Raw genomic sequence first — 23,154 nt, 5'->3', positions numbered from 1 at the left:
TTATCCCTTCTCTTTTACATCATCAAGTTTTGCTTCTGTGGTAGATCACCCCTGTCGATACTCAAACATGCCTTAGTATTGCTCATCTTAAAACAAAACTCTTCCACAACTCCTTCTCTTATTTCTCAGCTCCCTTCATAACAAAGGTTCCATACTGAGTTATAGTGGAACTCTCCATTGCTTCATTACTCGTTACAGCATCAACCCAGATTAATCAATTCAGACTCATTCCACTAAAACTGCTTTTGTTAAAAAAAAAAAAGAAAGAGAATTAGTGGACTTATTAATCCAGAAACATAGCTCAGAGAGATGGAATATATAAAAAAGAAGTTAAGAGACATGGAGGAAGAGAGAGAATGAGAGTGAGGAAACTTGACTCAAGAAAAAATGGAAAATATGGATAATCTCATAGTTTTGATTGAATCAGAGATTTAAAATCTCCCCCACAAAGTACCAAACCCAGATGGCTTTACAGATGAGTTCTTCCAAACACTCACAGAATGATTAAATCTTCTAAAAAATCTACTTCAGAATAGAAGGAATACTACCCAAACCACTTTTGAACATAGATGTAAAATTGCTTTAAAAAGTAATGAGTAAATAGGATCCAGCTGATGTATATAAAAGGTAACATATTATACTGCTGCTGCTGCTGCTAAGTCGCTTCAGTCGTGTCCGACTCTGTGCGACCCCATAGACGGCAGCCCACCAGGCTCCGCCGTCCCTGGGATTCTCCAGGCAAGAATACTGGAGTGGGTTGCCATTTCCTTCTCCAGTGCATGAAAGGGAAAAGTGAAAGTGAAGTCGCTCAGTCGTGTCCGACTCTTAGCAACCCCATGGACTGCAGCCTACCAGGCTCCTCCATCCATGGGATTTTCCAGGCAAGAGTACTGGAGTGAGGTGCCATTGCCTTCTCCGACATATTATACTAACTTGTACTTAATCCAAGGAATGAAACATTGATTTAATATTACAAATATTACTATTATTTTATAAGTCATCACATTTGGAGATTAATGAAGAAAAAGCATAATTATCTCAGTATAATGCAAAAATCACTCTTGAAAACTCAACATTCATAAATTGAAAATTGGGTAGAAGGGCACCCGATTCATTTGAAAAGGGCCATTAATTTGAAAAAGGACACCTACAAACAAGCAAACAAAACCCTAAGCAATCATCAAACTTAATGGTTAATAGTTTAAAACAATCCCTCTGAGATTAGGAGCAAGAAAAAAATAGCTTTTGTTTTACACTGTACTTTAGTTCCACCAGTGTAGTAAAAAAATAGGAATAAAGATTAGGATGGAAGAAACAAAACTGTCATCATGTGTAGATTCCACATAGAAAATAAAGATAATTAATAGATGGATTTTGAGAATGAATGTATGTTTAGAAAGTTTGCCAGAGTAAAAAATATTCAAGTTAACTGTATTTCAAAATACCAGTAATAATCAAGAAATTTGGTTCTAAAGAAACTAACAACAAAAAATACAAAGAAGCCAAGAGTAAACCCAACAAAAGATATATAAGATATTGATGAAGATACTACAAAACTTTATTAAACGACATCAAAAAGTCTTGAATAGAGATATACTACATACTTGGACCTGAGTCTCAATTTCATAACATGTCTATCACTCTCAAATGATCTAAAGATTGAGTTACAGTAACATAAAACCTTAATAGAGTACTTTATTTGACAATCCGATTCTAAAGTTTATACAAATGAGGAAGTACGGTAGAAAGCAAGTTGGCAGTTCTTCTAAAAGTTAAATGTAGAATAACCACATGACCCAGTAATTCCACTCCTACGTACCCAAAAGAATTGAAAATAGGGGCTCAGATACTTGTAATGCCAATCTTCATATCAGAACTATTTACAATACACAAAAGATGGCAACAGCCCAAGTGTTCCAACAGATGAATGGATAAACAAAATGTGGCATATGCATACAATGTAATCCTATTCTCCATAAAAGGAATGAAGTTCTGATACGTACTGCAACATAGGCAAACCATGAATGTAATATGCTAAATAAAAGAAGCCAGACTCAAATATAAACATTGTTAAGATCTTATTTACATGAAATATCTAGAAAAAGGCAAATGTATAAAGATAGAATGATTAGAAGTTAGCAGGGACTGGGGTAAAAAGGGAGGGAGGCAGAATTTCTGTTTGGAGTCAGAGTTTTGGAACTAGACAGTGGTGCATGCTAAGTCGCTTCAGTCATGCCCAACTCTGTGAGACCCTATGGACTGTAGCCAGCCAGGCTCCTCTGTCCATGGGATTTTCCAGGCAAGAATACTAGAGTCAGTTGCCATGCCCTTCTCCTGGGAATCTTCCCCACCTAGAGATTGAACTCGTTTCTCTTACATCTCAAGCATTGGCAGGGAGGTTCATTACCACTAGCGCCGTCTGGGACACTCACAGTGGTAACACTGCACAACACTGAATATAATGCCACCAAGTGTACACTAACTTGGTTAAAATGACAAATTAAATGTTTTACATATTTTACTATAATAAAAATAGTAAAGAAAATGTATATGAAACAACAAAAGTCCCTAAATAACCAAAATCTTCCTCAAGAACAAGACAGAGTATGAGTGGGGCTTTTACCATCCAACATTCAGACTTCTAGTAAAGCTGTTGTAATTTAGACACTGAGGGAGGTTCTGTCACAAGAATAAACAGCAAACTTCACAGAATAAAGAACCTAGAAACAGATGACACAAACATGGAAACTTGACGCGTGACAGAGTTTGCATGTTAGTAGGGAAAGAGGGGACTATTTAATATATGACACAAGAATAACTGAGTATCCATATTGAAAATATAATAAAATTGGACCCCTACCTTAAACCAACCAACCAACCAAACAAAAAATTCAGATTAAAAAAAATTAAATGTGGAAAGCAAAATCAAAAATTGTTTAGAATATAGGAAACTTTATGATCTCCACAATGGGAAAGATTTAAGATGCAGAAAGCACATCATTAATTAAAAATTAATTAATTTTGAACAAAATTAATTGAACAAAATATAATCATTTTGTTGAACAAAATATAATCATCAAGAAAGTACAAGCTACAAACTGAGAAAAGTGAAAGTTGCTCAGTCGTGTCCAACTCTTTGCAACCCCATGGACTATACAGTCCATGGAATTCTTCAGGCCAGAATACTGGAGTGTGTAGCCTTTCCCTTCTCTAGGGGATCTTCCCAACCAGGGATCGAACCCAGGTCTCCCACATTGCAGGCAGATTCTTTACCAACCGAACTATATCAGGGAAGCCTCAAACTGGAAAGACATATTAAACTCATACAACTATATAATTAAAGAATTCCTATAAGTCAGTAAAAGACAACTCAATAGACAAGTAAGCAAAAGACATGAACCAGTGTTTTTACAGAAAACACAAATAGTTCATAAAACACTGTATTGTAATCATGGAAAGCAAATAAAAACCACAACGAAATATACCATCACACTCACTGGATTGGCAAATTTGAAGGCCAGATGGTACCAAATGTTGTCAAGGATGTGCAACAAGGAGGAAGTTGGTGAGGGTGGTGTAAATTGATACAAATATTTTGGTAACACTGACATTTCCAATTTAATTTGGAAGTATGTGACCAGGCAACCCAGCATTCCATCCCTTGGTGTATGCCCTAGAGAATGTATATGCCCCCCTGCATGTATAATAGGAGACATGTTACAAAGAATGCTTAATGTAGCATTGCTTACAATTCCAAAAAGAAAAGAAAAACAAAACCCTGAAACATTCAAATATACATCAATAGCGGAATAGATAAGGAAATTGCTATGAATTCACACAATAGAATATTATATAGTATACACATCAAAGGAATAAATCTAGGGGTGATTTTCAAAATATTTAATAACTGCACAGCATAGAAACTGACCAAACAAAATAAACACCAAGCAAACACAGTCACAGCCATGTTAGTGCACACTAGCTGAATACAAACAATGTATGAGTCTAAAACACACAATGTTAACTAAAAGAATTAAGTCATGAAACAAAACCCATGCTCTGATTAAAAAACCAAATAACATATTGTTTAGGGACAGATGCATAAGTGATAAAACTATAAACAAAATGGTGATTAATAAGAAATCAAGACAGCAGTACCCTATGAGCGTGGGAGGAACAATATAATCAGGGAAGGATAAACAGGAAACTTCTAAGGTACTGATTTTAGCTGATTTCTTAATCTGGAAGTACAACATGATAGTTATTTTACATATCCTTTTGTATAAACATTTCAAATTTTTAAATTAAAGAATAAAATTCTAATAAATGAATATTAGGTAGCGCATGGAATCATCAGGGAAGCTGGAGAACCAGCTTATGTTAAGAGAAGCAAGACCTAAAAACCCAGAAAACCAGTCTGAAGTGCAAACTGCCCCAGTCACTGGTGAGCAGCTTGTAGCACTGCAGCTTGTAGAACTGCCTTTTATGCCAGGGATCTTATCTTCCTACAAATTCTATGGGTAGCTAAGAATCCTCTTTAAGTCCTGATTTTTACATCTTTATTCTTAAGCCCAAATCTACCACACATACATCTAACCAATAGCATCCAGGCTACTTGCCTAGAACCTAGCTGCAAGCGGAGCTGGAAAAAACCTGGTACTCTGGTTCTTTTTTATTGGGCACCTTCTATGAGCTATGTCTGACTCAGGACACCAAGGACAGAATAAGGAACAAAATTCCTACCTTTACAGAATATATTTTCTATGACCGTATGTAGGAGGTACTTAGACAACTAAAATAAATACTCAGACAACTAAAACAAGACTGACTTAGTGGGGGATACAAGAGGAAGGGGATTCAAATTTTGGCCATCTAAAAAGAATTAACATCTCCACATAATATGGATGGTCTGTGTGACCATCTATGAATAAATAATTAAGTTAAAGAAATACTTAAGGCTTTTAATACACATTGCTAAATTTCTCTCCAAAAAAGTTTACTAGTGCATGAGTAATTCATTTCCCCATGCTCTTCTCAAAAATTCTTTTTAATATTTGCAAATTGGAAAAGAAAATTTTTATTTGTGTTTCTTTGATTCACAATCTATTTCTTTCCTTTTAAATTTTGTGCAGGTCCATTGTTCATTTTTCAGAGAAATATCAACCTTTATTTTTACAGAACTTTTGTCTATCATATATGTTGCAGATAACTTTGCCAGTTTGTCATTCACCTTCTCACTTTACGGTGTTTAAAAAGCACAGATTTTAATTTTTAAAACGTTGATCTTAACTGCTCTAAGATGATTAAACAATTCTCCTTCTATATTAAAAAACAACTTTGGTCTATCAAACTTTTTCCCTTATAGTTTTTTCCCAATTCAGTTTTACTTTTTTCCCAACTCAGAATTTTACAAGTCACATATTTTCTTCTGGTATCAAATAGCTTAATTTCTCTATATTTGTCAATCCGAAACTCTACTATCATTTTCCTCCAGTAGTCCCAGGAACATATTGAATAACCAACTGTTTTTCCAGAATTGAAATGCTGCCTTTTATATACAAAATACTCTTATACGCTTGGTTGTTTATGTAATTCCTTCTCCATTCTATCATGCTATCTCAACTTCCATCACTGATCTGTTTCAGTATTGTGCTATGTTTTAAAATCTGGTACTGTAAACCTCCAACTTTCATTCTTTTCAAACATTTTCTAAATTGATTCTTCTTTCCTTTATGTTGTTTTCCAAAACAGAAACATATAGTTAAACAGATTCATGCAGCTAGTTTGTATAAGGAAAGGTTTAGGGCAAAATGTATTAACATCAATTGTATTATGGAAATAAAACTGTTCTTATGATTAAACCTTAAAAGGAAAATATATCATCTGTAAACATGCTAAAACATTGTGCTTCTCAAAAATTTAGAAAAAACTACTCACAACTTTTAAATGTTCCTAGTTGTAATACTAAAGTTTGTATGAATTTCAATAGTGTGAAAATATATGAAAAAACTAGGAACAAGAGAATATTCTGGCACCAACTAGAATTTACTTTTTTCAGCATTGCTGCTTTTACCTCTAGAGGTAGGGCTATTTTCAGATACACTGAACTTTACAAGATGTTCAATAATAGGGTAATAATAATTTAGACAGATATATGTGGGCCATTCAAGTTTTAGGATATACTTTTGTCAATTTTAACACACATTGTGTTCATGAGGAGCAAAACTAGGCTTGGAACAAACAATCTGGAATCAGCTAACTACTATTCTTAAGGACTGACTACTGGATTATCTCTAGATTCCAGGGCCTTTTAGCTGTTCAGAAGAAGGATGTGAATAAAACAATTGTTGGAATGATTCTACTTTTTCATCATGATATGCCATGTCTTCTTTTCTGACTCCCACTCTCTCTTTCCTTCCGCTTATGCCTTAGACATATTTCAAAAGCTGACAATCCCTGGATTTAAAAGTAGGCTTGATCCAAATCTGTGTGGTACATTCCAGGGTGGTTCTTAGAGCATTTACTCACTGGATCAATAGCAGGAAGTATTTCTCTTCACTGACTGTCACCTGAAAACCTGGAATCTTACCAACTACACAATTTTCAAGATTAAAATGAAATGTAAAAACTCCAGAGATTTCAGTTATGGGCCCAACAGAAATCTATATTGTCTCCAGATATGAGATATTACAGATTACTATCTTGAGATTTTTTTCATCTGTCACAATACGAAGAATTAATATAGCCGTGAAGTCTGACAACCGTACATCTTCAAGTGATACAGCTCAAAACAATAAAAATATTTCTTTTGCAAAAACCATCATTATATCTAGACTACTTTTTCACCAGGAACACGAGGTGGAACTATTAGACCTTAAGAAAGCCTAATTTATGTTTATCATAGAAAAAATAGGCTTTGGAAATCCAATATATCTAAGTTGGAATCTACTGCCCTTGCAGCCAAACGGTCAAATTATTTACTCTTACTAACTCAGAGACCTTATTTTTAAAATAGTATATTACTTACCTTACAAGGTATAGTAAGGATTATATAAGATTAGGAATATGAGATTTCCTAACACATGCCACGTATAGTAGGCACTCAAATGTGAGTTCTGATTTTCCCATCCTGACACTGAATCAGATTAAAAATAAACACACAAACAAAACAACAAAAACCAATTTGGATTTGAGAATCATTTAACATACACAGTATGTTCTTTATTTCTTTGAGCGATTCAGTCATGTTACATCTGTCACATAATAGTATCGAATCAGTCAGAAAAATATCTGTTCTACCTCCAGTAGAACTCCAGATGGCTCGCTTTTTTTTTTTTTCTTCTTAAATCTTAAACTAAAGGGGTTGGCATATATTCTTGAACTGCTTTCCATCTTTAGAATCCTTGATTCTATAATCCTACGATTATAGAAACAAAGCACATATTCAAACCTCCACTGTAATAAGAATTTTAAAGCCCAACATTCATACTGTTAACATGAGCCTGTTTTCAGATTCGGAAAAAAAAAAAAATCGTCATTACCCCGCTGGTAAAGGAATGCCACTAAAAACTACTTAGGAATACTTAAATGCTTCAGTGATTTGGAATCGCGCCGCGGGAATATAAGGAAATATTTACGTAATAACATAGCCACGGCATCCTTGGTGGGCTTTTGCGTCTGCGTAAGCATTTAAAAATGATCAATCACGCAGTAACCGCCTGGCCCTGGGCAAGCCGAGCTATCCGCCAGCTGCGAGGACCCGGCGGACTAGAGAATGGGAAGAGCCCCAGAGCGGGCTTTGAAGGCTTTCCTAGTGCAAGCAACGGCTCGGCGTCCAGCCCTGCCGCGGCGGGAAAGCGGCCGACAGCGCAGGGCCGGGCGGGGCGCCAGGGGCGCCGGCCCGGGCCGCGGACCGGCCCCCGGACCGGCCCCCGCCTCTGGGCCAGGTGTGGGCGGGGGCTCGTCGGCCGGTTGGGCCGAGAGGCCGGGAGGGCTCCCGGCGCGAGTCCGCCCCGTCCCGCCTCTTCCCCTTACCACGTAGCCCCCCCATACGTAGAGGAAGTTTCCGTCCACCACGGCACAGTGGCCACTGCGCTCCTCGGCCACGCAGAACAGCTGCGAGTCCGCCATCCGCGCGGTCGCTGGGCCCAGCCGCTCGGCGCGCCGCAGCGCCTGCCCACGGAGCGGCCTCTCCTCCCGCCCGGCTCCTCCACGCACGAACGGAACGCGTCGAGGGTCGAGATTGGTGGGAAGGCGGCACCAGTGCGGCTGCGCCGTCCCGAAGCCCGCCCGGGAAGCCGAGCCCCGGGTGGCGTCGCTAGTTAGGGATGCTTGAGGTCTGAGTGAGCAGGGAGGTGCCTTCGCTTCTCCGCAGCCCTGCCACTCGCTGATTTCGTGTCACTTGCGATTGTGTTGTGTGGACGGAACAGCGTAACTCTGTACCTTATCCAGGGACTCGATGGGCTTCTTGTACACGGACTTGATGCTGCTGTGACTTAAATCAATGTATTAGTACACAAATGCTTTATGAGGGTTTGCCTTTTCCATTCAACTTCCGACAGAGATAGTTATCCAGCGAGAGAGAGAGAGAGAATAGGAGAGAATGAGAATTATATATATATATATATATAATATATATTTAATTGAAAATTTTCTAAAACGTATGCCAGCGAGCTACAGCCTGCAGGCCAAATCTTTTCACTACGTGTTTCTGTGGCGCCCACAAGATAAAAATAATTATACATTTTTTAATGGTTGAAAAAATTAAAAATTATATTACTCATAAAAAATTCAAATCCAAATTTCAGCATCTGTACATAGTTTATTGGCACACAGCCACTCTAATTCGTTTAAGGATTGTCTGTGGCTGCTGATGTAAGCCACAGAGTTGAGTAGGCCCAGCTGAGTACCTACAACAAAGACCAGATAGGTCTCACTGTGGAAAACGTTTACTGTCTGGCTCCTTCCAGAGAAAGCTGCCTAACCCTTGCTATAAAATGATGTTACTGAAGTAAAACTAGCGCCAAGAGGGAAGACAATAATCATACCAGTTTCTATAAATGCCCTTGTCCTTTAAGAGAATGTGGCTCCTCACCACTCAGAACAAGTTATTCATTTATTCAGCATATGTTTATTAAGTACTGAGGCCCCGTTAGACACAAACGCTGAAATAATCAAGTATTATTGACTCCTCAGAGTCTTGTAGTAATAGATACTAAATAAATTCTAAATATGTAGATACTGGCCTTCCCTGGTGGCTCAGCAGTAAAGAATCTGCCTGCCAGTGCAGCAGACCTGGGTTCAATCCTTGGGTCGGGAAGATTCCCAGGAGAAGGAAATGGCAACCCACTCTAATATTCTTCCCTGGGAAATCCGTTGGACAGAGGAACCTGTCAGGCTCCAGTCCATCGGGTCGCAGAGGCGTACATAAGCAACAAGTCGAATACGCTGGAAGTCACCGTATAGCAGTTCTTAGGAATCGTCCTCACATTTCATAAGACTGCACGTTCACTTATAAGCACTCCGAGGTTTTATTTTTAACTCATTGGAGCAAGCGTTTTGACGCGTGGGAAATTAACAGCTCACTTGCTGGAATAAGACTGAGTAATCCTGGCTCCATCCATCACTCACTGAATGTTTCATCTTGAGTGAGCCATCTACCTACCATATCTGTGTGACTTTTCTCATCAGTAAAAGGAAGATGTTGAAAAAACAGCACACAACTCATTTGGCTTTACGAGCAATATATTAGTACATTTAAAGCGCTTAACGGCAGCCCGCAACTTAAATATAAAGTGGAGTGGCTGAGAATTATGGTGACATAATTATGGTGACAGCTGCGAGTGAATGTCGGGGAAAAGCCTGTGGTGACACAGAGCATTTCCAGGGCTTGTGTGAAGCAGAGAACATAAGTACTGAAGGGCCCCAAGGTCCGGACGAGCCCGACGGGAGTCACGGAAGGTGGAGGGCAGGATGAGAGCGCAAAGTGGGTTCCATGAAGCACTTGAGATAGGGAAGCACGTTCCCAACCAGACAGCAGGGCACTCGCTTGTCAGTATCCCAATAACAGAGCAGTGTAGGGGCGTTTTCTCCTGCCACTTAGAGGGTGCGGGGAGGCAGCCTGCGTGGCCCGCGGAACCGCGGATCTTTCCACGCACTGAGAGGAGTAGGGGCCTCTGGCTCTATTTAAATACAGAGAACTGGCGTGTCTGGGGCGGGGCCAGGACGGGGCGCGTCCGGGAAGGGGCGGAGCCGGCGCCGTGGCGCCAAAACGCGAACATGGCGCCTGAGCGGTTAAGGAGCCGGGCGGTCTCCGCTTTCAAGCTTCGCGGATTGCTGCTCCGGGGGTGAGTCGGCCGGATAGCTGGCGGGGTAGGAGGGGAGAACCAGGGCCAGGCCGCCGTGCGGGGCAGCGGGATGAGCCGCACGCCGAGAGGGAGCCTGGCCTCTGGCCTTAAAATGACAGAGACCCTGAAAGAGTTCTAAGAAGCGAAGAGTATCTGGCGATGCCTTCTTAGATGCCCCGACGCGGACTCGTAAAGTTTCTCACGGAAGGGATGAGGCTTTCCTGCACTTGCCAAACAGCCGGAGAAGCAGCGATCGGTTCCGCAGCATCCGTATATTAGCACGGTGCTTGGGCGCTCTCTGCCCGCTTAGTCTTTTACTCTGCGGCATGGGAATCCCAGCATCGCTGCTCACGTGGTTACGGAGACAGCGAATGAGAGACCTGGGAAAGCCCATTGCATGCCAATAGCTGTCAGATTAGTACAAATTGTGGGCCTTGCCAGCCCTCCCAATTTTAGGTCAGGTCCTATTCTTGAGAGAGAATTCCTGAAGGGTTAAGAAGTGGGTAGGTTTGAAGCATGTCTTTTTTTTTTTTTTTAAGATTTCCTTTAGAACTTCTCTTGCCATATCCGTATTTTCTATTATTTGTAGAATGATCCTATACAAGATTTTTCTCATTAAATCTGTCTTAAAAAAAAAAAACAATATGGTATTTACATATATAAATACCTGCAGACGGGATACACGTCTCTACCAGGTTTTGATTGGTCTTGTGTGTGTAGAGGTTTCTGGTTTGTTTTTGTGAAGATGAGTTTTATGGGACATTTACCATGTTTTGGGTTAGTGGTGAACAGGGGCAAGAGTGGATATTCTGTAGGAGAAAATAATAAATTCTGATTATTTGATTATCTGTCGATCCCCGACATTTAAAAAATACAAGCAATAAATCAGTTAGTGTTTTTCTTTTCACTTAGGATTTGACTTAACACCTAGCTGTCATTCATTAATTCAGTCAGAAATACACTGAAATATATTAGCTGCAAAATACTTACGGAGCAAGGGAATAGGAGAGTACAACACTGCGGAGGTTGGGGGGCAGATAGTGTATTAATTATTTATTGCTGCATAACTCATTACCCCCAATTTAGACGTTTAAAACAGCAGGCACTTAAATTCTCACATTTTCCATGGGTCAGGAATTCAGGTAGGCTTAGTTGGGTCCTTAGCTTCACCGTCTTTCAAAAGGCTGCAGTCAAGATGCAGTCATCTCGGAGTCAGTTGGGCAGGGTTTGCTTCCGGGTTCATTCAGTGATTGGCAGGATTCAGTTCATCCAGGATTGTCCGACTGAGGGCTTCAGTCCTTGCTGGCTATTGGGCCTCCCCAACATGGCAGCTTACTTTATCAAAACTAGCAAGAGAGTCTGCTAGTAAATGAAAGTCACCGTTTTTTGTAACTTAAGGCAAGAAAGTGACATCTTGTCACTTAACAATGTTTATTTTTAAAAGTACAATACAGCAAAATATTTGATCAATTGTGCCATATTCTATTATTAGAAGCAAGTCATTATGTCCAACCCACAGTCAAGGGGAGGTGATTAAACAAGGATGTGATTACCAGGAGGTGTGGATTATTAGGGGTCATCTTAGAAGTCTGTCTACCATGGATATTAAATAATTCACAATTATTTACTTTCAATTGTGAAAAGGCTCCGAGGAAAGAAGTGCTATGATAGTGTATAACCAGGTATATAAAGACTTCTAGAGTCAAGAAAGGCTTCATTAAAGAATGATTTGGGGAAAAAAAAAAAGATTGGTTTGAATTGAGTATGAGCAGGACTTGAGTAGGTAAAGCGTAGGGGAGAAGTGACCATATGAAGATCTTGAAGCAGGAGAGCATCAGGAAGTCCAGAGACACTGGATGGATAAGACCAGTGAGATTTGACAGGGACCAGATCCTGTATAACTTTGGTCTATCCTAGTAGCTTTCCCAAGATTCACCCAATATGTGAGTGCTTTTAGGGAATCAATCATGTTCTATAATAAACTAAAGGGATGTGACACCCACACATGAAACAATAAGCAACCTAAGATATACGACTATAACAATTAATATTGATATATAAAGTGTAAAGTTGTGGTCCACAAATACAGAATGGCATGGAATTAGCTAATTGTTTAAGGAGACAGTGAATCAAGAATTCATGTGATTTATTAAAAATTTCAGTTTTATTGATTATGGGGGGGCAGGAGGGATTCATGTGATTTTAGTGAATGTTATTACCTCTACGACAATATTCAAATGTCAAAGTTTTTTCTAGCCCATTTTTTTCCTTATTTTACAATTGAAAACAATGATGAAATTACTGGAACTCAAGCAAGTGTATTATCAAATTGATAAATATTTATTTAATTGTTATATTCAGAACATTGAAGCACACTGAGTTTATTAATGTCAAGTAATACGTAGTACAAGTACTTGATGTAGCAGATGTAAGGTACCTATAAGTGAGATTAACAATTTCAGAAGGAAAGGGAGATTACAGCTGGTAGAGCTGGTTTAGGAAGTCTTCCTAGAAGAAGGATGTGATTTGGGATTTTAAGAATGGTTCTGTTGGCAGTGGGTAGGAGAAAGACTTTGTTCAGAAAGCACAGTAAAGGGGAGTATTGCTTGCAGGGAGGAGTGAGCGAGTAGGTCTTAATTTCAATGCTGGATTGACGAATGTTTGCCAGATTTTGGCATAAAACGTGTAGCCTTAATTACCAGTCTCTCTTATCAGCGAAGCTGTTAAGTACCTCACAGAAGCTCTTCAGTCTATCAGTGAAGTAGAGCTTGAAGATGCACTGGAAAAGATCATCGATGCAGTTGAAAAGCAACCCTGTAAGTAACATTCTCTAACTTATATTGTTCATATAGTTCTACATCCTCAGTTATCGTAAAAAGTTTAAGGAGAAGTTGAGGATTCAGTATTGAATGTCCTGGTGGCATGAGACATACCCCTGGTAGCACTTGTTGCTAAGGGGGAACCTCTAATTCTGTTGGAACCTTGGGGCATTCCCAGAGACTCTTTTACAGTTCTTCCCTTTTGTGAATTTCCCTCTGATTACTTTATGGTCACTTTCTTTTCTCTTTATGCCTATTTCTTTGTGTTACTTCAGTTCAGTTCAGTTCAATTGCTCAGTCATGTCTGACTCTTCGCGACGCCATGGACCACAGCACTCCAGGCCTCCCTGTCCCTCTCTCTCATCTCCATTGAGTCAGTGATGCCATCCAACCACTTCATCCTCTGTTGTCCCCTTCTTCTCCTGCCTTCAATCTTTCCCAGCATCAGGGTCTTTCAAATGTGTCAGCTCTTCACATTAGGTGGCCAAAGTATTGGAGTTTCGGCTTCAACATCAGTCCTTCCAATGAACACTCAGGACTGATCTCCTTTACGATGGACTAGTTGGATCTCCTTGCAGTCCAAGGGACTCTCAAGAGCCTTCTCCAACACCACAGTTCAAAAGCATCAATTCTTTAGCACTCAGATTTCTTTATAGTCCAGCTCTCATATCCATACATGACTGACTAGACGGGCCTTTGTTGGCAAAGTAATGTCTCTGCTTTTTAATATGCTGTCTAGGTTGGTCATAACTTTCCTTCCAAAGAGTAAGCATCTTTTAATTTCATAGCCGCAGTCACCATCTGCAGTGCTTTTGGAGCCCCCAAAAATAAAGTCAGCCACTGTTTCCACTGTTTCCCCATCTATCTGCCATGAAGTGATGGGACCAGATGCCATGATCTTAGTTTTCTGAATGTTGAGCTTTAAGCCAACTTTTTCACTTTCCTCTTTCACTTTCATCAAGAGGCTCTTTTGTTCTTCTTCACGTCCTGCCATAAGGGTGGTGTCACCTGCATATCTGAGGTTATTGATATTTCTTCCGGCAATCTTGATTCCAGCTTGTGCTTCATCCAGCCCAGCGTTTCTCATGAGGTACTCTGCATATAAGTTAAATAAGCAGGGTGAAAATATACAGCCTTGACATACTCCTTTTCCTATTTGGAACCAGTCTGTTGTTGCATGTCCAGTTCTAACTGTTGCTTCCTGACCTGCATACATATTTCTCAAGTTAGTTATTTTTAAATGTTTGAGGGAAAAAAGAGTGAGCGAGAATAACTTTCCCTTCCTGCCTCAGCCTTTCTTGAGAGATCCTTTTGTTAAATATTCAATCTTTTGCCATAAGCATGGACCTACAAAAGAGAAATACTCTTCTCCTAGAAAAAAATGCCCAGTTTCTAGAGCACTGAAGAGGGAAGTGGGTGTGGCTTGCTCTCATAGGTTGTACAGATGCCGGTTTCTTCAGTTAAACAGGTAGAAACTTTCTATGATAGAGGAGAAATTGCTATTATATCTCATTTTCACTTCTAAGGGCAGAATTTTAAATATATCTCTGTTTTAAAATTTTCCTTATAGTTGAAATTTTAGAAACGATTAATTTTAGAAAATTAGTATCCATTAATGGCACATGATGACATTATGCCTGAGAACATACCACAGCGGTTAAGGGCGCCCAATCTGGAAACAGGCTCTGGTTTGTGTTGCTCTCTACTCCTTCCAGTTATGTTCATCAGCAGGTTTTTTGACCTCTTGGAGTTGCGCTTTTCTCGTCTGTAAGACATGGCTTGAACATCAGTCTTATAGGACATCTATCCAGTAATGCTTGTGAAGTGCTGAGCATAGTGTCACTTGTTTACCAGGGCTTAATAAATGGTGGCAGTTATTGTTATTACTGTTACTCTCATGCCTGTTGAAACATAGCAGTTGGGGACTTCTCTGGTGGTCCAAGTGATTAAGAATCTGCCTTCTAGTGCAGGGGATGTGGGTTCTATCCCTGATAGGGGAACTAGGATCCTGCATGCCATGAGGCAACTGGAGAAGCCTGCACACTGCAACAAAGACCAAGCACTTCCCCCCCGCCCCAAAAAGGAAGAAACATAGCAATTGTGATGAAAAGTTATACTAATGTAACCAATATTAACCTAGGAGCTTACAGAAGCATTTGCATACCTGAATGTATATTACTAAACAATATTTAGAAAACTGAGGCATTTGACTGTGTATCAAGGTATTATAAGTGTATTTGAGAGAAGAAGATTAAGATATTTGAGATAAGACTTTTGTTAGTTACTGTTCCAACCTAACATGTTTTTTCCTCTTAAAACCTATGTGATGAGAATCTTGGGGTTAGTGTTTACAGATTATTTTCAGGAAAAACAGCCATGTGTGGAGAGAACTAAATTGTATGCCTGTTTTTAAAATTTGACTTTGAACTTCTCTTTTCAGTGTCATCAAACATGATTGAACGATCGGTAGTGGAAGCGGCAGTCCAGGAATGCAGTCAGTCAGTAGATGAAACTATGTATGTGGACAAATTTCACTTTTTCCCTGTACAGAAGTGTTATTGAGTGCTTATTTTAAATTATTTTCTTGGGAAAATAACCAGTGCTCACCATTTCTACAGTGGTTCTTTCTTCGTGTTTCTTTTTGGTGATAGCTTCCATTATAAGCTATCATTGGGCTTCCCTGGTCGCTCAGATGGTAAAGAATCTGCCTGCAATGCGGGAGACCTGGGTTTGATCCCTGGGTTGGGAAGATTGCCTGGAGAAGGGAATGGCTACCCACTCTAGTAGTCTGGCCTGGAGAATTCCATGGACAGAGGAGCCTAGCAGGCTATAGTCCATGGGGTCACAGAGTCACACGACTGAGTGACTTTCACTTCACTACATTATAAACCTCAATATTACATGACTCATCTTTACTATTTTTATCTCAGGATTTGAGATTTTGATGTGTTTGTACCATGACAGACTTTTGCCACTTACCCAACTGATTTGATTTAATATTTTATATGCTACAGGTGAATTGAATTGATTATTCAGAGGTATAATTTACTTTTTATCTTAGGAAAGGGCTGAGTCCTGAAAGTTCAGGGACTTAACTTGGGTAACATGCTGAATGGCCAAGGAGGGTAGAACCTCAGCTTTATGACTTGTTACCCTGTCTCATGCTGTTAGAGCTTAGGAATTTATATGGCAGTAATTTTTCTGGGTTTTATTCCCAAGTGTACCTCTTTCCTTTACTCTTTTGAATGTAATACTTCTTTCCAAATTCACATGGTTTAACTGAAATGAAAAAACCTGGGAAAAATGAAGAGAAACAGTTTTAACATTTTTTTTTCCTATTGGGGCAATGGAGATAATTGAAAGGAGTCATTACTCCTTTTGGTCAGTAGTTTTAATCTTTTTTTTTTTGCTGTACGATAGGTTTTTGTTGGTTATCTATTTAAAATATAGCCGTGTGTACATGTCTATCCCAGAGTTTTAATCTTTTTCCTATTAGAACTTATTAGACTGCAAAAAATAGGGAAATTAAGGTATTTAAATTTTATCCTTGCCAACTCATTGTTTAAGATACTAGAGTACTTGCTCCTAAATCCGTCATTAGAAATTCAAAACAATTGTATACTTATTCAAAGTATAAGAATTATAATCCTAAAATAGGCGTTGAAGTTACCCATTGTTTCTGTCAAGCTGTTCATATGCTGCTGTGCTGTGCTCAGTCACTCAGTTGTGTCCGACTCTTTGCAACTCCATGGACCGCAGCCCTCCAGGCTCCTCTGTCCACGGGGATTCTCCAAACAAGAAGACTGGAGTGGGCTGCCACGCTACTGTCAGCCAATACAGAGGTCGAGTGGGGACTGAATTATAAATGATCTTTGCAACTCCAATTGTCAGAAAGTCATTATATTATAGCAGAAGGGAGAGGCTCTCATTATTATAGATGCATAAGGAGCATGGGAAGTTAAATAACTTGCTGAGACTGATCCACTAGAAAACCATGGAGCTGTGCCTAGAATCAAGGCTTGCTTCAAGTTCACTGGTTTTCTGCTTCTCTATACTAGGTGCTACCAACAGGCAAGCATGAAGGTTTTTTTGACCGTTTTTTAGATTGGAATATGCAGTAGTGCTGAGAATAGTGGTATTTAACCTCATTCAAACATGGTTATATTAGAAGTGTCTGAAGGTAAATTATTTTGTGAATTGTCCTTTTCTAATACTATAAGTGTCAATGATATAGTCAGAATTTGGGGGTGGTTCTTTTTTCTGTTTACATCTTTTCCTGGGTCACTTTTGCATGATATTTTGGATTAAAAAATAGTTGGAAATGAATTATACCCTTTAATAATATTGTAGCTTATAAAAGTAGTATATACTAGGAGAGATTTCTTTAAGATGTCACTATTTTATTATAAATGTTCTTTTCCAACAGATGACATTATTAATTAGAAGTTGATTAAATTTTGTGTTTGTTTGAGAGTATTAGCAGTGCTTTCTTTTCTCTGAGAGGAAAATATACAGGCTAAAAACCCCATATTATTTTTGACACTACAAAAAATTGTGTACATGATCTGTGGAAAGAATATGTGTATGACATAAGATTATAATGCAAGTTTTCATGTTTGCTTGGAATACTTATTTTTTAGTAAATCAGGTTTGTTCTTATGTGTTGTTTTTCAGAGATCATATCTTCAATATCATAGGAGCATTTGATATCCCACGCTTTGTGTACAATTCAGAAAGAAAAAAATTTCTTCCGTAAGTATGCCATCCATTGATGTTAAGCTAATTTCAAACGTATATTTTTTTTCAGAAGGTATATAGTCTTTCATTTTTGATCTATCTTTGTGTATTATGGTAGTCATAAATAGACATATTCTTTTTTTTCTAGTTTATTAATGACCAACCACCCTGCACCAAATTTATTTGGGACAGCAAGAGATAAAGCAGAGCTGTTTCGTGAACGATACACAATTTTGCACCAGGTAAGTTGGAGAGGGAGAAAGAGACTGTTTCAACTTAGGTTAGACTCAGGAATAATCAAAGGATGGGCTTTTGTACTCTAAAGTTTGTCATTCAGTAGACTGTTGTTGGGCTCTCTATGTTTGAGACCATATAGAGGATACAGATATGAAAAAAATACTTCAACAATCATGATGATGCTAAAAATAGTAGCTAACATTTTTCACATGCTTTTGATATGCCAGGCATTGTTTATTACTTTACAGACATTGCTTATCATTTGATCATCATAATATCAACATTCAGTATGTATAAATGCTATTATTCCCATTTTACAGATGGGGAAACTGAGACATAGAGAAGTTTAGTCACTAGCCCAGAGGATATATCTAGTAAGTAGAATGAGGATTTGAATCTAGTCAGTCTGACTTGAGCCCAACATTCGCCTCCTACACTATCGTCTATAAAGTTGAAGACGTGCACAAATAAAATATAGAGTAGAATTTTATACATGCTTTAGAAGAAATACAAAGAGAATGCATCGCTTCAGGGAAACGATGGCATTTGACAGGGACCTTGATTGCTTTGATCTTGTGGAAATGGGGGAAAGGTGGTGAACAGTGAACAAGGAGCAAAAGGTAAAGTGGACTCTGTGCAGGAAGTAATGAGCACTCAGTCCTTCGGGTGGAGAGGGAGGCTCGTGAAGAGGAGTAGCATGGGATAAGTCTGTAAAGTCAAGTGGCAGCTAAATCATGGATGTCCCTTGGATGCCATTCTTGGGAGTTGGACTCTATTCTTTTGGTACAAGGAGCTTTAAAATACCACAGCGATTCATTACAGCAGGTTCCTTGAACACTTCCTCTCTCAGCAGATTTTAGAATGAATTAGAGTGTGAGAGAAGACTTACAGGTGTCTGTGATATTAGTCCTGGCATAAATGATAGCCTGAATGAAGGCAGGCAAGGGGAGCAGAAAGAGGGGACAGTCCAGGAGCATGGAAGCCACAGTTTCATGGTGACTGATTGGACAAGAAAGGGGAGAGTAAAGACTCAAAGATGATTAAGATTTTGAGCCTGAGAGAGTATACGGGTAGTGTAATGATAATAAGTTAACAAATAGGAAAAGGAGAAGGGGGAAGGTGATGGCAGGTTCTATTTCAAACAGTTGAGTTCAGGTCGCCAGCAGGGTATCAGGTGAGATGCATGACTGCAGGGAAAGAAAGAGATCTGGGTAGGGAGAGAGATTGAGGGGACATCTGCCTCGAGTCACAGGTGAGGCTGAGCTCCTGAGAGATGACGGAAAAGGGAAGAGGATCAGTTTGGGGGCTAGGTTAGGGTGGTGTTATATGGCAGAAGCACAGGGAGGTTTCAAGGAGAGGGTGGTCAGCAGGAGTAAGCACTGAACAGAGCTTGAAGAGAATGAGCCCTGAGGACATCTATTCTCTCCTGCCTCCATCCTCTACACAGTGCTCCCAGATTGCTCTTCCCAAAGTTCAGCACCGATCCTGTAATGATTTTGCTCACAAGCCTTTCAAGGAAGTTTACTGCTTTTTGGATTAAGTACAAATCTTCCTGTCACACATTTTTGGCCTCATCTCTACTTGGAGCCAACACTGAAACGTGGAATTTTTCTGTTTTTTCACTTCTTCTGTGACTTTGCGTAAACTATTCACTCTCTTCCTGCTCTTCTGTCTTATCTCTACTGTTGAAACCCTCCTCATTCTGGGAGGGCCCTCCCAGATTCCTCCTGTTTTCCGAAGCCCTCTGTGATCTCCAGTTGGAAGCAGTCTCTTTCTGCTTTCAACCCACTGACGACTCATTGTATCTCCTGTGTCACTTACTAGAATTGGTCCTGCTGGGCATTCGGGGTACATAGCCCTGTTGTCAGACTGCACACTCCGTGTTTATTTCCTCTGCCACATTTGGCATAGTGCTTTTCACAGAGAAGATGCCCAGTAAATACCACTTTCCTTTTTCTTTCTTTTTAAAAATTATGTGTTAAAGCCTACGATATTATTTGGGGGTGTCACTAAACCCTCCCAAGCCTCATTAAAGGGTTGAATCTGGTAGTCCAGTGGTTAAGACTCCACACTCCCAATGCAGGGGGGCCGGGTTCGATCCCTGATCAGGGAACTAGATCCTACATGCCGCAACTAAGAGTCCGCATGCTGCAGCTGAAGATCCTGCATGCCTCAGTGAAGATTCAAGGTCCCCTGTGCAACAGCTAAGATGCAGCACAGCCAAATAAATAAATACATACCTTTTTTTAAAGGATTGAATTTTAGTCCATGCATATTTTTATTACAGTTATCTTCCTGAACAAAATCTGCTTTTACCATTCTACTTCAAAATTGTTGTTTTCAATTGTGTGTAAGACTAACTTCTTGGTTTGGCATGCAGAGTCTGTATTGTTAGGGCTTTTTTATTAGAGGTAATGGAAACTCAAACTGGCAAAAACAGACAAAGGAATTTCTTGGCTTGTGGAGAAGGTCCAGCTGTATCAAGCACGACTGGAGCCAGGTGCTCATACAATGTCATGAGGCATCTAGCTCTTTCCGTCTCCCAGCAACTTTAAAAAATTCATCTTGCTTTCAAACAAATTCTACCTGTGAGGTGACAGAGGTGGCCACTAGTGGCCTTAGTAACTCTTAGAGAGTTCTTCTTTTTCAAAAGTTCTAGTAACTGTCACTTATTGGTGTGGCTTTAGACACTTATTCAACCCTGAACCAATCAATGGCCAAGGGGATGGAGTACTTTGATTTGCTAGGTCTTGGTGGTATGTCAGTGGAGGGGGAAGGGCACCCACCCTACCTAAACTTTGTGTACCACAGTGTGTATGGGGGGCATGGTTTCCCAAATAGAGACTCCAACAAATCTCTCACATTATCTGACTTGTGCACCTTGTGATCCAACTGTACTAAACTTCACATCACTTTCCTAACACTCCTTGACTCTTAGAACTCCTTCTGTGACACATCCCTTCCTCTGCCTAAAATATCTTGTCTCAGTCTCCTTTTGTTTCTTACTAGCAGAATCTTCTTTATCATTTAGGATCTCATTAAATGGCCCCTTCTTCTCATAGTCCTTGGTTGTATTGTGACCTATTGACACTTCTTTCTCACTGGCCCCTGCCTCTGAGGATGACAGCTTTAGTTTGTCATTTCATATCAGCCCAGAGCGCACTACTGCCAGGTACACAATAGAACTTTTTTAAAAAGCCTTAAAAGTTGTTTTTTAAATTGCATTTCTAGACATTTGTACATTAAAGTATGTGGGTTTTCAAATTTGTTGAGAATAAATAATAGTAATGTTAATTTAAGAACAATGGTTTGTCAGGGTGCTATTGTAATGAATAGCACTCTGTTTTAAAGGTTTACCTCAGTAATTCATGTGAATTTTTCTTTTTTCTAGAGAACCCACAGACATGAATTATTTACTCCTCCAGTGATAGGTTCTCACCCTGACGAAAGTGGAAGCAAATTCCAGGTTAGAACGTTATCTTTATTATTTAGGGGGTGTAAGTATACAAGTTTAATATTTGTTGCTTAATTCTAATTTATTGAATTTTAAATGCAAATGAACCACTGATAACTGTTAGCTAACTGACCTACGTGTGCCCCTTCTTGGCAAAGTCTGTGCCTTGTGTCCTGGGTGTTATAAATCTCTAACAGAATCATTTACTTCCTTCTTTGGGGGCAGGCCCTGAGACGCTGGTAGCTCCCAGATAGTCTTTCACCACCAGGACAGAACCCTAGTCCTCCTGGTCCATTTGCTGACTTTCTGACCAACCCTCAACATTACCCATCTCGCCCTCACTCCCACTGTGAAATCCTGCTCTTTGCCCAGTCCAGCCATCTAGTGACCACCACACACTTGTTCAGCCGAGACATGTTATATCAGTTGGAGTGAAAACTTTACCGAAGGCACTAAGGAAACCACATTTATAGAATGCATGAGAGGGCACAGAGAGGCCACGGCGTCGTCTAGGGAGAGGGAGAATGTTTTCTGCCACGTGTGCTCCTTCTGTTTTATTTCAAGAAGCGGTTACCAAACAGCACCGTCACTTTTGTTCCAGCCACATACCTGGTTACTGTCAGTCCCTCAGTGGCTTTGTTCCCCGCTTCAGCACATGGAACCTTGCTGGGGGACAGTCCTTAGCTCCTTCTGGCTAGGCCCCACCGTTCCTATGAGTTTCCATAGCTTCTGAAGAGCCCAGGCTCTGCTCAGGTTCATTCAGCTCTCTACCACGTTAGATCAGAATTCATAACGATGAGCAGTCTGATAGATACTAGAACAATAATACTGCTGCTGCTGCTAAGTCACTTCAGTCGTGTCCGACTCTGTGCGACCCCATAGACGGCAGCCCACCAGGCTCCCCCGTCCCTGGGATTCTCCAGGCAAGAACACTGGAGTGGGTTGCCATTTCCTTCTCCAATGCATGAAAGTGAAAAGTGAAAGTGAAGTTGCTCAGTCCTGTCCGACCCTTAGCGAACCCATGGACTGCAGCCTACCAGGCTCCTCTGTCCATAGGATTTTCCAGGCAAGAGTACTGGAGTGGGTTGCCATTTCCTTCTCCGAGAACAATAATACTAGATAATGCTTAAATTAATGTTTGATGGCAGCACCATGAGGAGAAAACATTTATAGTGTTTGATCGTTTCTGCTATCAGAAAAAAATATTAAGTTTTGGAAATTGACATTATTTATATTTCTCTACCAATGATTATCTATGCGTTTTCTCATATATATATTAGGTTTCCTATAGCAACTCAGATACCTATAGCCCAGAAGCATTATTTCACCTTTCCTCTTTGCCAAAGTAACATTAAGGCTTAGCTAAATAATTATTTTTCTTGTTATCTTTCCAGGTTGTTTGATTTTGTATCCCTGTTGGTATATTATTTAAATCCCCATTTATAGTCCCTATATGGCATTCTACCTTTGCAAACTACACATATGGTATCCTCACTTTGTTATAGCTTTGTATTCCTGTGTTGCTTTATTTACTGACTGTGAATTGCAATATTTTTCCCAG

The 23,154-nt window shown here is 39.8% G+C and overlaps 2 protein-coding genes and 1 long non-coding RNA gene across 11 annotated transcripts in view; 1 reads left to right on the top strand and 2 right to left on the bottom strand.

The window, feature by feature from the left end:
* Window positions 1-8,217, bottom strand: part of KLHDC1 (kelch domain containing 1) — a 36,542-nt gene extending 28,325 nt beyond the window's left edge. For 3 of the 5 annotated variants that reach the window (XR_014059876.1, XM_081511259.1, XM_081511260.1), the window contains exon 1: window positions 8,035-8,217. Coding sequence is in view for 4 of the 5 variants with exons in the window: in XM_081511259.1 (XP_081367385.1) it covers window positions 8,035-8,130 (96 nt within the window). In the remaining variant the exon portion in view is untranslated. The other 2 variants (XM_081511262.1, XM_081511261.1) reach the window with 2 other exon arrangements.
* POLE2 (DNA polymerase epsilon 2, accessory subunit) overlaps window positions 8,109-23,154 on the top strand; it is a 31,635-nt gene continuing 16,589 nt past the window's right edge. For 3 of the 5 annotated variants that reach the window (XM_081511247.1, XM_081511245.1, XM_081511244.1), the window contains exons 1-6: window positions 9,929-10,346; window positions 13,062-13,162; window positions 15,606-15,681; window positions 17,840-17,917; window positions 18,051-18,144; window positions 21,531-21,605. In XM_081511247.1, the coding sequence (XP_081367373.1) occupies window positions 9,973-10,346; window positions 13,062-13,162; window positions 15,606-15,681; window positions 17,840-17,917; window positions 18,051-18,144; window positions 21,531-21,605 (798 nt within the window). In that variant the 5' untranslated portion in view covers window positions 9,929-9,972. Of the gene's footprint in view, window positions 8,506-9,928; window positions 10,347-13,061; window positions 13,163-15,605; window positions 15,686-17,839; window positions 17,918-18,050; window positions 18,145-21,530; window positions 21,606-23,154 lie in introns of those variants that run through there. The other 2 variants (XM_081511248.1, XM_081511249.1) reach the window with 2 other exon arrangements.
* Window positions 12,664-22,553, bottom strand: LOC145514155 (uncharacterized). The gene is made up of 4 exons (XR_014059877.1): window positions 22,203-22,553; window positions 16,836-16,953; window positions 14,815-14,930; window positions 12,664-14,260 (listed from the first exon to the last, which is right to left on the bottom strand). It is a non-coding gene; the product is annotated as an uncharacterized LOC145514155 (long non-coding RNA).

The sequence above is a fragment of the Giraffa tippelskirchi genome, chromosome 7, assembly GCF_054371585.1.
Source record: "Giraffa tippelskirchi isolate mGirTip1 chromosome 7, T2T-mGirTip1v1.2.pri, whole genome shotgun sequence".
NCBI lineage: Eukaryota > Metazoa > Chordata > Mammalia > Artiodactyla > Giraffidae > Giraffa > Giraffa tippelskirchi.
This window is presented reverse-complemented; position numbering and strand designations above follow the sequence as displayed.